This window comes from Pristiophorus japonicus, chromosome 23, assembly GCF_044704955.1.
Source record: "Pristiophorus japonicus isolate sPriJap1 chromosome 23, sPriJap1.hap1, whole genome shotgun sequence".
Lineage (NCBI taxonomy): Eukaryota > Metazoa > Chordata > Chondrichthyes > Pristiophoridae > Pristiophorus > Pristiophorus japonicus.
In genome coordinates, this window is record NC_091999.1 from 17,003,692 (window position 1) to 17,021,535 (window position 17,844).

The window sequence follows — 17,844 nt, forward strand, 5'->3', positions numbered from 1 at the left end:
TCTCTGAGCTCCAGACAGGTGATGCTAAACACTCGGGTAGGAAAGAGAAAAATCTACAGCAATGTGTTGAAAGCAACACGAATTTATTTGTCTCCATCCCTAATATTAAACTGCAGTCCAGTTACAGGAGTTTTCATCAGCGGAAACAAACCCCAACTGTAAGAATGAACACGGTTCAGTCGGATTGTGATTAACAGCAGCAATAACAGCATAATCCAACCCCGACAATCATTTGTGAATTCGCTGGAGCCTCAACACATGGGATGACCGAGTGAATCCCTTCCCACACTCAGAGCAGGTGAATGGCCTCTCCCCAGTGTGAGCTCGCTCGTGCCTCAACAGGTGGGATGACTGAATGAATCCCTTCCCGCAATCAGAGCAAGTGAACGGCCTCTCCCCTGTGTGAATTCGCTGGTGTGTCAGCAGGGTGGATGACTGAGTGAATCGCTTCCCACACACGGAACAGGTGAACGGCCTCTCCCCAGTGTGAATTTGCTGATGTATCAGCGGGTTGGATGACTGAGTGAATCCCTCCTGACACTCGGAGCGGGTGAACGGTCTCTCCCCACTGTGATCTCGCTGGTGTGTTTCCAGCTGGGACGGGTAGTTGAAACGTTTCCCACAGTCCCCACATTTACACAGTTTCTCCGCAGTGTGACTGCGCTTGTGTCTCTCCAGGTTGGATGATCGGCTGAAGCCTTGTCCACACACAGAGCACGTGTACACTTTCTCCCCGCTATGAACAGTGCTTTTTGTATCCATCGTTGCTGGATGATAATCCATTCCCGATGAATCGAGTGATTTCGTCAGATGTTAATCTGATGTTTGGTTTGAGCCTCTGGTCGATAAATCCTCCCATTTTAATACCCTGAAAGGTGAATTTCAGTCAAGAAAAAGGGTGGATGAGAGAGAATCCACAAAAACACAAAGGCACTTTGAGAAATTCAGCTTAATGAACTTGGTAATTTGTGGGGCCAGCACTCGAAATAGTAACCATGAAAATTGCCAATTTGTGGTAAAACCCAACTGGTTTATCAATGTCCTTCAGGAAATGGAACCCACCTTCATTGACTGCCCCACATGGGGAATTGTTGGTCCCACTGGGCCCAGAAATATTGGGGGTGAAACCCAGCAGCTTCTCCTCCATCTCCACTCCAGCTCAAACAGATGCAACAAACAGACCCACACAGGAGGCCAGGTATCCAAAGCGTCTTTCTAACATATGCAGCATAGTTGAGAGGCGATTTATTCTAATTTGTCCGAGATTTGTAGACTTCAGATTCTAGATTTTACATAAGAACATAAGAACAGAAGAATTAGGAACAGGAGTAGGCTATCTAGCCCCTCGAGCCTGCTCCGCCATTCAATAAGATCATGGCTGATCCGGCCGTGGACTCAGCTCCACTTACCCACCCTCTCACCGTAACCCTTAATTCCCTTATTGGTTAAAAATCTATCTATCTGTGACTTGAATACATTCAATGAGCTAGCCTCAACTGCTTCCTTGGGCAGAGAATTCCATAGATTCACAACCCTCTGGGAGAAGAAATTACTTCTCAACTCGGTTTTAAATTGGCTCCCACGTATTTTGAGGCCTTGCCCCCGAGTTCTAGTCTCCCCTACCAGTGGAAACAACCCATCTGCCTCTCTGTTGTCTATCCCTTCCTTGATTTTAAATGTTTCTATAAGATCACCCCTCATCATTCTGAACTCCAACGAGTAAAGACCCAGTCTACTCAATCTATCATCACAAGGTAACCTCCTCTTCTCCGGAATCAGCCGAGTGAATCGTCTCTGTACCCCCTTCAAAGCCAGTATATCCTTCCTTAAGTAAGGTGACCAAAACTGCAAGCAGTACTCCAGGTGCAGCCTTACCAATACCCTATACAGTTGCAGCAGGACCTCCCAGCTTTTGTACTCCATCCCTCTCGCAATGAAGGCCAACATTCCATTCGCCTTCCTGATTACCTGCTGCACCTGCAAACTAACTTTTTGGGATTCATGCACAAGGACCCCCAGGACCCTCTGCACCTCAGCATGTTGTTATTTCTCCCCATTCAAATAATATTCCCCTTTGCTGTTTTTTTTCCCAAGGTGGATGACCTCACACGTTCCGACATTGTATTCCATCTGCCAAACCTTAGCCCATTTGCTTAACCTATCCAAATTTCTTTGCAGCCTCTCTGAGTCCTCTACAAAACCCGCTTTCCCACTAATCTTAGTGTCATCTGCAAATTTTGTTACACTACACTCTGTCCCCTCTTCCAGGTCATCTATGTATATTGTAAACAGTTGTGGTCCCAGCACCGATCCCTGTGGCACACCACTAACCACCGATTTCCAACCCGAAAAGGACCCATTTATCCCGACTCTCTGCGTTCTGTTCGCCAGCCAATTCTCTATTCATGCTAATACATTTCCTTTGACGCCACATACCTCTATCTTGTGCAGTAACCTTTTGTGTGGCACCTTATCGAATGCCATTTGGAAATCTAAATACACCACATCCATCGGTACACCTCTATCCACCATGCTCGTTATATCCTCAAAGAATTCCAGTAAATTAGTTAAACATGATTTCCCCTTCATGAATCCATGCTGCGTCTGCTTGATTGCACTATTCCTGTCCAGATATCCCGCTTATTTCTTCCTCAATGATTTTGCTTTGTACTGGAATCCAGGTCAGCGATTGGAGCATGGGCAGGACCATCGGAACGGCCCAGGTGCAGCAGGCGATGCGGCAAGCAGCAGAGGAGTGGTGAAGTCGGGGTGGAGTAGCGCCGGGAGATCGGGCCTGAGAGATTGCGGCCTACAAGAGGCGAGAGTTCGGGGCTGAGAGTTTGGGGCCAAGGAGAGGCAAGAGTTTGGAATGGAGAGATTGGGGCCAAGGAGAGGCGAGAATTTGGGGAGGAGAGATTGGAGCCAAGGAGAGGCGACAGTTCGGGGAGGAGAGATTGGGGCCAAGGAGAGGCTAGAGTTCAGGCCATAGAGATTGGGGCCCACAAGCGGCGAGAGTTCTGGGTGGCGACATTGGGCCCCATGAGAGGCGAGACTTCGGGCGGAGAGATTGGGGCCCTCGAAAGACGAGAGTTCGGGGCGGAGAGATTGGGCCCCACGAGAGATGAGAGTTTGGGGTGGAGAGATTGGGGCACAAGAGGTGTGAGTTCGGGGCCCGGAATCGGCAAGGGTCCAGGGACAGCATGGGCCAGACCGCACTGCGATCTATGGGCATTGCAAATATGTGCACCAGGTCTGTGCAGCAGAGCTTGGTCACCAGTCGTCTTGGTTAACCTTTGCCGCTGGACCAAGACCTCACTTTGTTCAGCCCGTGTGGTGGCTGGTGTGCAACGGTTACCCACGTTAAAATAATCCACACACAAGCTTCTTTCACACTTTAATATGTAGTTCGGGACCTGGAATATCAGGTCTCATCGTGAAACATCTGTGAACTCATGCGTTTTGGTGTGGAAGTGGGTCATCATCGATGCAAGGGACTGCCTAATTCTATACTGTACAGGAGGCCAGGGAGTGACTTCCGCATTCAGTGCCCACCCTGATACGGAGCAGCTGGGAATTGCTGGACATGCTGTATAAACGCAAGTATTTGTTTTCGTGGTGTGGGGGAGGCACTGCCCCCGGGGTTTGCTGGTGCCAGGCCGGAGGCTTTGACACGCAGGCTGAGAGCCGCATTCGGTGTTGCCCGGGACCTGAGAGCCACACTCGGTGTTGCCCGGGGCCTGAGAGCCGCACTCGGTTTTGCCCGGGGCCTGAGAGCCACTCTCGGTGTTGACCGGGGCCTGAGAGCCGCACTCAGTGATGCATGGGGCCTGGTGCATGGGGCCTGGGAGCCACACTCGGTGTTGCCCGGGGCCTGAGAGCCACTCTCGGTGTTGACCGGGGCCTGAGAGCCGCACTCAGTGATGCATGGGGCCTGGTGCATGGGGCCTGGGAGCCACACTCGGTGCTGCCCTGGACTAAGAGTCACACTCGGTGTTGCCTGGCGCCTAAGAGCCACACTTGGTGATGCTAATGCCATGCTCGCTACAATCAGTTCCCGGGAGCCTCTCCGCACAGGGGCGTGCTCTCCAGGGACCAGCTCTACCCAAGTTGCCCCCCTGCTGATGGAGATAGGGCGTATTCCGACGGGCGGAGCATTCTGGGTAAGATCATCCGCCATTGTCCCCGAGAGGACGGCACAGGAGGCCATGCAGCCCATCCTGTTGTACCGGCTCTTTGGTAGGCTGTTCAATGAGTCTCACTCCTCTGCTCTTTACCCATTGCTAGATATATTTTTCCCAGCAAGTATTTATACAATTCCCTTTTAAAAGTTACAATTCAATCTGCTTCCACCACCATTTCAGACAGTGCAATCTGGATCATAACAATTCGCTGAGTAACAAATGATCCCACATCTCACCTCTCGTTATTTTGCCAATCATCGGAAGTCTGACTCCTTTGGTTACCTACCTTAATGCCACTGGAAACACCTTCTCCATATTTACTCTATCTAAATCGTTCATAATTTTGTACATCTCCATCAAATCTCCTTTTACCATTTCCTGCTCTCTGGAGAAAACGTCACCAGGCTCTCCACATCACGGAAGTCTCATCTCCCTGGCACCATTCCTTCTGCACCTTCTCTAAAAGCTTGCCATCATTACGAAAGTTTGGAGCCCAAACTTGAACACAATTCTGCAGCTGAGGCTTAACCAGTGTTTTATAAAGATTTAGCAAATTAAACATCAAATGCTGATATTTCTCTGATGGGGTTTAAAGGGCGAGGTCCATCTCGTCACTTGGATGTGTCAATGAGACTGTGAACCTAAAGAAGTGCATTTAGAGTGGAGAGCCAGGACATGCTGTGTAACCGGGCGCAAACACTCCTGCACAGCCCACACATCACTTGTTTCCCATTTGGCATGAAAGTAATGTGTTAATTGCAACAATTAATTTAATTTGATTTCAAATAGTTTAGGATAGAAATTGAATCATGTGTCTATGATTTTTCCCCAAATCAGATTCAAGGCCTCAATCTCAAAACCTGAGACTGTACATTGGGATTCCAATCCTGGGACTGAACATGGGGATTCTAACCCTGGGAGAGTACTTGGGCATTCTAACACTGGGAGAGTACATGGGGATTCTAACCCCGGGACCATACATGGGGGTTCTAACCTAGGCACTGTAAATGGGGATTCTAACCCTGGGACTGTACATGGGGATTTTATCCCTGGGTGAGTATGTGGGCATTCTAACCCTGGGAGAGTACATGGGGAATCTAAACCTGGGACTGTACATGGGGATTCTAGCACTGGCATTGTACATGCGGATTCTGACACTGCGAATGTAGAGAGGGATTCTAACCCTTGGATTGTACATGGGGATTCTGACCCTGGGAATGTACATGGCGTCCAGGCATTCGAGCCCCCTTCAGAGATGACTGAGCCTCTACTTCCCCGCAGTGCTCCAGGTGTAGTCTAGCCAGGGCTTTGTGCAGCTGCAGTGGGATGGCAGCACCCATGGAACAGTACGAAGGCAGGTAGGTTACTACTGACTTTCATTTTAAACTTTTAATCAACTTGGGAAAACTTTTAAAACTTCAAGAGAAACTTTTAAACAACTTGGGGAAACTTTTAAAAACTCTGGAGAAAATTTTAAATAATTTGGAAAACCATTTTTAAAACTCCTGGAGAAACTTTTAAAACTTCTGAAGAAACTTTTAAACAACATGGAGGAACTTTTAAGAATAATTTTCTTTTAAAAATGTTTTATTAAGCAATTGAATACTGTACCCCAATCTAAATAGAAAATAGTTTGATGTGTTTTATTAGCATCATTTTCAGCCGTTTGAAAGCAGGTTACTCACGACGACGCCCAGCAAGCAGGTGTGCCTCCGACCCGGCAACCGCGACATCACCCGGCCCTTCCTGCGGTGGGCCTACATCCCTCGAGCGGCGGGTTTTCGTCCCTCCAGCAGCGGGCCTATATGTCTCTCCTCGTCGATGGCTGGACCTCCCCTTCCCCACTAGTGGCCTGGCTATGATTCTTTAACCCTCCTACTCCTTGCTGACCTCCCACTTGGAACTCCAGCAGATAACTGACTTCCTAATGCCTGCCCCCAACTAAGCCTCGGACCACTTACCAACAAGGGTGCTCCTCAACGCCGAGATTGCAGCTAACATTTCGCCTTAGGCAATTCGGCTCATACAGAAGTGCCTGGTCTCCAGTCGTCTTGGATCCCTTGCCACTGGACCAAGACCTTGCTCAGCTATGCCGCCCCACGTTAAAAGAACTCACACACAGGCATCTTCCACTCCGTTAACATGAAGTTCGGGACCTGAAACGACAGGACTCGCATTGGACAGGCCAGAATGCAGCACCACCATAGTTGCCCGGGAACTTAGAAGCTTTGACATCGACATCGCCACCCAAAGCGAGATCCGGCAGGCAGGGGAAGGCTAGCTCAAGGAACAAGATGGAGGTTACAACTTTTTCTGGAAAAGAAAACCAGAGGAAGAACGCCACCTTCATAAAGTCGGCTTCGCCATCAAAATGAGCTGGTCGACAGCCGCAAAGACACCCCTTTGTGGTTAACGAACGCCTCTTGATGCTTCAACTCACCCTATCCCGGAACCAATGCGCCACAGTCATCGGTGCATATGCCCCAACACTGGATGAAATGGATGAGACCAAAGAGGGTTTTTATTCCAACCTCGAAACATCCCTGTCCTGTGTCCCCGCAGGTGACAAACTGATCCTCCTCGGTGACTTCAATGCCAGGGTCGGCAAAGATACAGCCCTCTGGGGATGCGTGATTGGCAGTGAGGGGGTAGGGAAAGCCAACTCCAGCAGTATCCTACTCCTGACAAAATATCTAGAACATGAACTTCTCATCACCAACACTTTGTTCCGCCAGAAGGAAAAATACAAGGCATCGTGGCAACACCCTTGCTCCAAATGCTGGCACCTGCTCGACTATGTCATCGTCCGAGCCAGGGATCGCAAGGGTGTGCGCATCACCCGCGTAATGACAGGAGCTGACGACTGTTGGCCGGACGACCGCCTGACTCATCATCGACATTAACCCCAAAGTGGAGGGGACAGCAGAAGCAGTGCCACAAGAAAGTCAATGCCGGGGCACTTAAAGACCCAGCTAAGACAGCCCTATACAGCCAATGCTTCAGAGCTAACCTGACGTGACTTGATGACGCTGAGATGCTGAATGCCCACAGTTCTTGGTCTGCACTCAAGGCCTCATAACCAGTGCCTGTGAAGAGACACTTGGTCAGTCAACCAGAACACACGAGAACTGGTTTGATGAGAATGATCAGAGATCCAAGAATTTTTATTTCTGAGGCTCAAGCAAAAACCCAACTCAGGAGCAGCAAAGCAACACTTCAGGCGGCTCAATGCTGAGGTCCAACAAAAAATCTGGCACCTAAAGAACAGGTAGTGGATGGAGAAAGCACAGGAGATACAATAACTAGCCAACAGCCCTGATGTGCGAGGATTCTTCATATCAGTCAAGGCCACCTACGGTCGAAACGCCCAAGGCCCCACCCGACTGCTGGCCAAGAATGGGGAAACACTCATCAAGGACACCGAGGTTGTCAAGGCCCGCTGGAAGGAGCACTTCGAAGATCTCCTCAATCGACATTCTGACTTTGACTTGAGTGTTCTCGACTCCATCCCACAGCATGCGTCCCACCCCCACTTCAGTGAAACACCAACGTTGCATGAGGTAGGAAAAGCCATAAGACAGCTCAAGAACAACAAGGCATCGGGAGCGGATGGAATCCCTACTGAGGCGCTAAAGCATGGCGGAGATGTGCTGTTGGCATGGATACATGACCTCATCGCTCTCATCTGGAGGGAGGAAAGCATGACGGGAGATCACAGAGATGCAGTGATCGTGACCATCTTTAAAAAAAGGGGGGCAATTCCAACTGCAGCAACTACAGAGGGATCTCACTGCTAATCAGGCACTGAGAAAGTTTTTGCTCGAGCCCTCTTCAACCGTCTTCTCCCTGTGACCGAGGAGCTCTTCCTGGAATCACAGTGCCCCACGGGGCACTTCGGACATGATCTTTGCAGCGCGACAGCTGCAGGAAAAATGCAGGGACCAGCGCCAGCCGTAATACATGGGCTTTTTCAACCTTACAAAGGGATTTGACACTGTGAACCATGAGGCTCTATGGAGCGTCTTTCTCCAATATGGATGCCCTCAAAAATGTGTCAACATCCTTCGCCTGCTCCATGATGATATGCAGGTGATAATCCTTACCAACGGATCCATTACAGACCCAATCCACGTCCGGACCAGGGTCAAACAGGGCTGCATCATTGCTCCCACCCTCTTCTCAATCTTCCTCGTTGCCATGCTCTACCTCACAGTCAACAAATTCCCTGCTGGAGTGGAACAAAACTACAGAAACTGCAGGAAGCTGTTTAATCTTCGCCGCCTCCGGGACAAAGTCCAAGATAACCCCAACCTCTGTCGTTGAGCTACAGTACGTGGACAACGCCTGTGTCTGCGCACATTCTGAGACTGAACTCCAGGATATAGTTGACGTATTTACTGAGGAACACGAAAACATGGGCCTTACGCTAAATATCCGTAAGACAAAGATCCTCCACCAGCCAGTACTCGACGTACAACACTGCCACCCAGTAATCAAGATCCACGGCGCAGCCCTCGACAACATGGACCATTTCCCATACGGCGGGAGCATCTTATCAACAAAAGCAGACATTCATGAGGAGATTCAACACCACCTCCAGTGCGGCAATGCAGCCTTCAGCCGGCGGAGGAAAAGAGTGCTCAAAGACCAGGCCCTCAAAGCTACCATCAAGCTCATGGTCTACAGGGCTGTAGTAATACCCACCATCCTGAATGGCTCAAAGGCACGGACCATGTACAGTAGACACCTCAAGTCGTTGGAGATATATCACCAATGATGTCTCCACAAGATCCGACAAATCCCCTGGAATGACAGGCGCACCAACATCAGTGTGCTCGTCTAGGCTAACATCCCCAGCATTGAAGCACTGACCACACTCGATCAGCTCCGCTGGGCAGGCCACACAGTTTGCATGCCAGACATGAGACTCCCGAAGCAAGTGCTCTTTATGGGGGTCCTTCTTGGCAAACGAGCCAAACGTGGGCAGCAGAAACGTTACAAGGACACCCTCAAAGCCTCCCTGATAAAGTGCGACATCCCCACTGACACCTGGGAGTCCATGGCCAAAGACCACCCTAAGTGGAGGAAGTGCATCCGGGAAGGCGCTGAGCACCTTGAGTCTCAATGCAGAGAGCATGCAGAAATCAAGTGCAGGCAGCGGAAAGAGCGTGCGGCAAACCAATCCCGCCCACCCCTTCCCTCAACGACTATCTGTCCAACCTGTGACAGAATCTGTGGCTCTCATATTCGACTGTACAGCCGCCAATAAACTCACGTCAGGAGTGGAAGCAAGTCTTCCTCGATTCCGAGGGACTGCCTATGCTAATGATGAGATGGAGATTCTAACCCTGGGACTGAACATGGGGATTCTAACCCATGGATTCAATATTTCTGGCCCTTCTCTGTTACAATTATGTAGGATTTAACCCATAAGGTCGGTACTAAGCATCGCCTTGAGAGGAGATGGTGAGAAATTCGAGGTGTCGAGAGTGAGAATAAAATATCTGAACAATTCCTTTACCCACTGGGACCCGGTTGGAAACACAGTCATCGCTCACTTTGTTCCTGAACCAAGATGGTCGCGCATGTGCGCGGTGCGACTCACCGAATCAAGCTGGCCGAGCGCTGAACCCGCCTTCCTGCACGAAGATGGCCGCCGTTAGCCTGGGCCTGTGACCGGGAGAAAGTCCCAAAACTGCAACCGCCGATATGCCGGTTATTATTCCGGGCTTGCGGCGGGCACCGGTGCTTTATGAAGCCTCCGACGCGACCCGCTGGTCCATTGCTCCCCTCCACCTGCTCAAATGGAGCCCTTCTGCGGAGGTCATGTTGCCCGTTTCTCCTTCGCCACTACATTCGCCGCGCATGCTCCAAAACCAGCCACGACGCGCGCCTGCGCACTGAACTCCTGTAGTTTGGGTTCGGCACCTTCTCGCCCGTGGTGCATACTGGGTAAATAACCCGCCATTTAAAAGCTGCATTGGTGAATAGAACAGGATATAATTTAATTGCATTGGGCATTGAACGATATTCATTCTGGCAGATATTGTTTGTTTCTGCTGATCTTAATAACCCCTATACCTGAGCTGGAGATTAATGTTCTATATAAATATTGAATAAATCAGCTTGGTTCAAACACAGTGTGTCGAATGTTTGATTTCTCCATAATAATATCTACTTAATGTTCTGTTACCGACTGTTCCATTTTGGGCCTTTGCTTACTGTAGATTATTTCACTTCTCACCCAGTTCATCTTTTATGACATAAAATTCCAATGATGTTCTGTTTGAGTATACGGCTTGTGGGTGTCATAAATTGAACCGGAGTGTCTCACGTTACACTCATATGACGTTCCTTTCAACCAACTATTGATTGAACTATGATGCTTTAGACTTGAAATCTATTATTTTATACATTGTTTAACGATTTTTGAATGTGGTTACTATATGTAATAGTCTTTGAAATGTGTGATCTTTGTAACTGTCTTTGTTGATTTTGAAAGTTTTGTTCATATATATTCTTGTTACTTACATAGCTTGCAGAATTTCTTGCATCAAGATAATTGTTTAAATATTTCCATTATCGGGTCTTTAGCTCCTCCACTGATCCCTGTGAATAACCTTTTGTTCGGGACTGGGTTTGGGTGCGAGTTTAGGATTTAGTGGTTGTGGTTTTTTGTTAGGATTGGGGTTAGTGGTTGGGATCGTCAGTAGGATATTAGGCACCTTGTAATCCCTGACCAAAGACCACCGTAAGTGGAGGAAGAGCATCCAGGAGGGCGCTGAACACCTCGAGTCTCATCGCTGAGAGCATGCTGCAAACAAGCGAAGGTAGCGGAAGGAGCATCTGAGAAACCAGACTCCTCACCCAGACATTCCATCAATGACTGTCTGTTCTACCAGTGACAGTGACTATAATTCCCATATTGCACTGTACAATCACCTGAGAACTCACTTTTAGAGTGGAAGCAATTCTTCCTCAATTTCGAGGGATTGCCTATGATGATGATGATGGGGCTTTGGAGATAGTAATTCTCTGAACACCTCGAGTCTCAACACCGAAAGCATGCAGAAATCAAGTGCAGGCAGCAGAAAGAGCGTATACAAACCAGTGCCACCCACACGTTCCCTCAACAACTATCTGTCCCATTTGTGACAAATCAGTGGCTCTCGTATCGGACTGTTCAGCCACCAAAGAACTCACTACAGGAGTGGAAGCAAGTCTTCCTTGATTCCGAGGAACTGCCTATGATGATGAGCAATTAACTTAGAAATCATTATTGACAATATAAGTGACACTGGACGTGTCCTTTTCCATTTCATGCCTTTAACCTCATGCAGACGAGTCACAAAACTGCCTCACAAATTGTTCATTCAAAGAATCTTCTTCCCTGCAAGCCTCATTTCATCCCTTCTTCCGCATCTCTACAAATCTCAACCAACGTTTAATTAGTGACATTCGATTTTGGTATTTTGGAACAAGAACAGACGGATACATTTGCTGCGCTGGTTACATCAAATTATCAGCATGTCTGAAAAGTTCTTCTGACAATAACCTATTACAAAATTGAAAAAAATAGAAAAGCAAATTATAATTTAAATGGAGAAAAATTGCAAAGTGCTGCAATACAGAGGGAGTTGGGGGTCCTTGTGCATGAAACACAAAACGTTCTATGCAGATACAGCAAGTAAACAGAAAGGCAAATGGAATGATGACCTTTATTGAAAGGGGGATGGATTATAAAAGCTGCGAAGTCCTGCTACAACTGCACAAGGTATTGGTGAATCCAAATCAAGAGTACCGCATACAGTTTTCATCTCCGTATTTAGGGAGGAATATGCTTGCATTGGAGGCGGTTCAGAGAAAGTTCACTAGGTTGCTTCCAGTGATGAGGTGATTGACTTATGAAGATAGGTTGAGTAGGTTGGGCCTATACTCATTGGAGTTCAGAAGAATGAGAGGTGATCTTATTGAAAAATATAGGATCATGAGGAAGCTCGACAATGTTCTTGCAGAAAGGATATTTCCACTCACAGGGGAAACTAAAACTAGGGGACAAAGTCTCAGAATAAGGGGCCGCCAATTTAAAACTGAGATGAGGAGGTATTTCTTCTCTCAGATGGTTGTAAATCTGTGGAATTCTCTGCCCCAGAGAGCTGTGGAGGCTAGGTCATTGAATAAATTTAAGGCGGAGATACATTGATTTTTCAGCAATAAGGTAATAAAGGGTTATGGGGAACGGGCAGGAAAGTGGAGCTGAGTCCATGATCACATCGGCCATGAGCCCGATGCCTGTTCCTACTTCTTATGTTCCTGTACCAGGCCCCACGAGTCACCACGTGATTCCACCGTCATATCTTCATCCATTACTCAGCTTTTGCCCTCACTAGAGGTGGTTTCACCATCATGACCATTGCCCACACTAAGACTCTCTAATTCCCGAATGGTGCACAAACGCCAGCATGGACTGGTTATTCCGAATGGCCCATTTGTGTACCGTATATCCTATGTAATTTTGTAGTCTCAGTGTAAGTGGTCCCTGGATTTGGTGCCTCAGTGTAACTGGTCCAAGGATCTCGTGTCGCAGTGTAAGTGGTCCCTGGATTTGGTGTCTCAGTGTAATTGGTCCCTGGATTTGGTGTCACAATACGAGTAGCTTTTGGAGTTGTTGTCGAAAGCACCTCGTCACTGGGACTGAGTGCAAACCCGCAGCCCAGCATTGTATTCAGCACAGAATGATCCCACTCAGTCTATTCCCAATTAACACGGTCCACATTAATTCAACAGAAACAACCCAGTGCCCACAAGTACCTGCTGCCCCACATTTAACTTCAGTGAAACACGCAATTCTAAACATTTTAAAATAAAAATGAACCGCATCAAAGCACAACAGAAGTGATTAATTTCAGTAAATCGCCCTCACTCATACACCTCCTTCACCCCGACTCTTCAACTCCCTCTCTAAATACAACTCCTCTCCCCAGCTCCTCTTTCACCCATACAATTTCATTTTTACCATCAGTTACAGCAATGATCCACACTGGAGGTAAATCTCAGGAGCTTCTGTGTGACGGTGCGATGATCACTGGACAATAAAGCGCAGAGACGGCGGGGAGGAGCGGGGCGGGGGGGGGGGCTGCTCATTATCCTCGATGTGATTTAATCCGCTTTCCCAATGATTACTGCAGACAGACATGGTCACCGTGTAACAGAATGGTCAGTGTGACGTCACGTTCTGAACAAGAGCACACAAGACAATGTGTCATCAATAAATGGTAAAGTTATTAAACACCCCGCAATTGCATTGTAAACAAAATGGAAATAAATTGTTGGAAAATAATTGGCGAAGATAATTATTTATCTCTGTGCAATTGACCAGCAAACATTAAGAGTGTCGTGTTTTGTTTACAAACACACATAAATATTTATATATATAGCAAAGACTCTGTGTGTGCCCTTTTCAATTGTTCTGCTCAACCCTACAATAATCGATGTGGAATTTAGGACCCTGCGGCAGCCCATCCGGCGGTGCTTGCTGGGTCAGGATACAAAGAGACCGTGCGCTGTTCCTCCTCCCACTGCCTGGAGGAATGGGGCAGATATTTAAAGGGACAGGGACTCCCCTTTCTCTGCTACTTTATAGTTAAAGGGACAGTCCAGTTTATCTTGGGTTGTCGGAGGACTTCACTAACCGAGCTCCCATTAACAGTCTCTCCCTTCTGTACTGTGCAGTGAATGGAAAGCTGTCCATTTCAGTGACTTGAGCATTTCTAAAATGTCTCACTGATTTTGATGATCCAATTGTATAATTTGGAAAGAGTCCAGATTTGTGCAGTGTGACGAAGATTTCATTTAAAGGTGGAGTAAAATTTGTTTCAAAATATTCTTTTCTAACCGTTCCCCAACCCCAAAAAATTTTAGAACATTACAATACTGACTGGGAAGGTCCCAAGTTCAATCCTTGATCTGGGCTGTTGGTTGACCTCAGCCAAGGCAGCAGTTCAGGGGTTATAATTGTCCTCAGTACCATTGGCTAAATAAGAGTAAAAATCAGACACTGCCCCTGCTCTTCAGACCGATCAAGTGACATCAACTGGAAAGTGTGTGGATGTCATTTGAGGACAGGATTTGAGGCTGTGATGCCTACCACAGTGGGAATCCTGCTGGCACTCACTGTGTCGACTGACGGTGAGGCACGAGAGGTTTTCTAATGTCTGTGGAATTGCACCCAGCCAGATTCAGCATTTCTGGAGATAATACAATTCAGGCGATGAAAGGAATGTTGATTTTAGAGAGTGAGGATGGAGGGGAGAGCCTTGAATAAGGAATTTACAGCTTAGCGGGGACAGGAGAGGACAGGATGTTCTGTAGAATCTGGAATAGTGTGTTCTGAATTTCAATCCTTTACTTAAAGTAACAACGTTTGTAATCACCATTTGCAGGGTATTAGCAGCTGGGAAACTCAAACCAGACATCACGTCAAGATTTGACAGATTCCCTGGATTAATCAGGATCACCTTATCATCAGCCTTTGTAAAAACACCAATCACAGCGGGGAGAACAGGACACATGTTGTGTGTGTGGATGTACCTGAAACAATCGTTCAGCCTGTGAGACTCGTGCGCCCACCTGACTCAACACTGCAAATGTGGGGACAGTGGGAATGGATGCTGTTGCACGTGGACAGTGATTCAGTCGCTCATCTCACCAATTGACATTCGAGGCATTAGATAACAGACTTTCTCCTGTGAATATAGAGCTAGGTTATTAGGCTGTGATGTGTTTACTTATTCATCTAGTTGATTCTAAACCTTTGCCAATTATTTGATGTGATTGGTTTAGAGAGAGATGCTGTGAGGTGTTTTGGAAAAATATTTCCGAGATTGTATAATATATAAAGAGAGGTTTATTAAATCGGAGACAAAGCTTTGGGAGAAGTGTTAGATACCCCTGTCTCTGAACCAGCTTCTCAATTTGATATCTCCAGTGAGGTTCTTTTATCTTACAAATTACGTCACTTTACATCACGTGCTTTAGCACTAGTCCTTAAGTCCAATCATCGCATTACAAGGTTTACAAAGCTTTTCATACAATTGCTGTCCAAGGCTGAGCTCTTGATATAAACCAGCCTCGCATTGTGACAGGAATTATATACATCCAAGAGGATTAGTTCCCCTTTTAGCAACAAAAAAACAAGTGGCAGGCTTTTTGGCACCGGTATAGACAAACATACCCCCACTTATCTCTCCAGTCGTTCATTATCTCACTTTCCGATCTTCATAACGCAAGGTCAGCATATCTTGAAGTCTAACTGTGTGTTTTTGTATAAAGCATATTGCATCAGTATTGTCCCTTACAAAATTCATTCAAGGGGAAAATAAAAACAAATGTTTGGTCCCGTATACTAGTCAAGTATATGTCCAAAAATCCGCTCCAACAATATTCCCCCTTTTGGTCCTGGAGGATGTTCACAAAATCCAGATGATCACAATGATAGTAGCATGGTGTCATATATTCGTCCTTTGGGATATGTTACTTCCCTGATGTTCCGTATGTCCACCTTGCCTGTAGCTCCAGGCTACCCTTCAAAGATAGTGGTCGGTGTCAACGTCGTCTGTTTCTTCATCCTTGGTGTTTTCATGTATTTCCATCAGGTGTGCTGCTGTATCTTCGGCGATTAGACTGGCTACTGGATCAGTCGGGCCATCATAACTTTACAGCATTTATTAAAACACCCGATAATCAGACAGCAAGTAATTATTATTACAACCAGAATAATTACTCCATGCATAAGATAGGACCCCCAGGATTCCCCTAACAGCCAGTCAAACCAGCCAGATCCTCCTGCTGTCGTGGATAACTTCTTTACCTCCCTTCTTATGTGATCAGCGAGATTGGTTGTTTTCTGAATTATCGGGAATGTAAGTGCAACATTCAGCTCCAATTAAGGCACATGTGCCCCCACTTTGTGCTAGTATCTAGGGCCAAACGGTTCTGGAGTACCATTGTGCGTATGGCTACCATTTCAGCCGTTATGCCCTCCATTGCTTCAGCAGTGTCTTTAACTATCTCTTCCAGTACCCTATCTCGGTTACGTAATTCATGGTACGTCCTATCCTGAATGGGAGCATCATGACCCCAAGTAACCTCTCTACCGGGGTTAGAGCTCGTCTTATTCGACCTGGTGTCTGTACTTCTGCTAAAGTATGTACCCGTCTGACAAAGGGGACCACATATCCCAAATAACAGGACCCCCTCCAGTCCTGTGGCAACCAGGGATAGGCCTTGTGCTCGCACACAAAATAAGTGCCATTGTATGCTGTTAGATTCGATCCCAATCTCTCTCTCTCAGCTCCCGTCGCCACCTAATCTTAGGTCCCATACCTGGCTACTTGTCTGATTCTTCAAAACCTCCATTTCAAGGAACCCCTGGTTTATTGTTTCGCTGTCTGTTATGTTCCAACTGGTGAGGTTAAAGTATTGCGTACAATTGCTATATCCTGCTCAAAACCTGTTTCCTCATCAGTCAGGTTTCGAGTGAAACAAATGTCAGCGGTGGGTCTTCCAACTTCTGAGGTGTTGATCAAAACCAGGAACGGGGGTCGTGCCGAACTATTGTATTCTGGCTGGTACCATCCGTCAATGTATCCAAAAGGTAACCCCCCCCCCCCCCCATCTCCATGTTTCTTTATTACCCACTCCGCTACTTCCGAAATGTTAAGGGAGATTAACCTCAAAGGGATGCCTCCTTTGTTATGTATGGGGATGTGCGAACATACCCAGCAAGTGGAAAAGTTCCCATTTTGCGCATAAACATAAGACATGTACAAAAAGGTATTCACATGTAACTCTCGTTTCGGTCTAGCTAGCAGGCCGGACCAAAAACGAACTATGATAATCGCACCGATCGCAATATATAGTTTCATCTTATTACTCTATAATTAATAAATAGTCAAAATGGCCATATGGCTTGCTTGAAGAATCTTTTGCTGTCAATCTGTAAATAGACAAACAACAACAACTAATACGTGTGCTAAACGGCTGGTTCAAAAACCTTAAGCTGGGTCCAATGCTTCCATTGTCCGTTCCCTTTAACATCGATGCAGGCACAAGTGTCCCTGCTGATTGTAACCTCATATAGTCCTATCCATTTTGGGGCAAACCCCAGTTTTCCCAGGAGGACCCTTACCATAACGTGACTTCCCGCCAACGGGACTTCAGGGAGCTTTGTAAGCTCTGCTTCTGCGTCTCTTTCTTCCTGATTGTCCCTAACTAATTTATGCATCCCTTTTAATTGAGTACTTAGTTCCAAAACATACCGTTTTATTTTGTCTTTTAATGGGCCGACATCGGCCCCACCTGTTATGATGTTCTCTGGTAATTGCATCGCCCTTCCTGTCATTAGTTCATAAGGGGTTAATCCGGTTGTCCGGTTTGTCGTGGTTCTTAACTTCATCAAAATAATGGGTAATACTTCCGTCCACGTTTTACCTGACGTTTGCATGGCCTTTTCCAGGGCGTTCTTAAGGGTATGGTTCATGCGCTCTACCATCCCAGAACTCTGCGGGTGGTAGGGGATGTGGAATTTTTGTTTTATGCCCATCAGCTGGCATATTGTTTTTACAATCTTCCTGGTGAAGTGGGTGCCTTGGTCAGAATATCC

The 17,844-nt window shown here is 47.0% G+C and overlaps 1 protein-coding gene across 1 annotated transcript in view; it reads right to left on the minus strand.

The window, feature by feature from the left end:
* Positions 1 to 228: 228 nt before the first annotated feature.
* The window catches only part of LOC139235407 (zinc finger protein 850-like), a gene marked incomplete at its 5' end in the record, with an annotated part of 112,392 nt that continues 94,776 nt past the window's right edge, over positions 229 to 17,844 (minus strand). The window contains one exon of the mRNA XM_070866536.1: positions 229 to 568. Within this exon, the coding sequence (XP_070722637.1) occupies positions 229 to 568 (340 nt within the window). The remainder of the gene's footprint in view (positions 569 to 17,844) is intronic.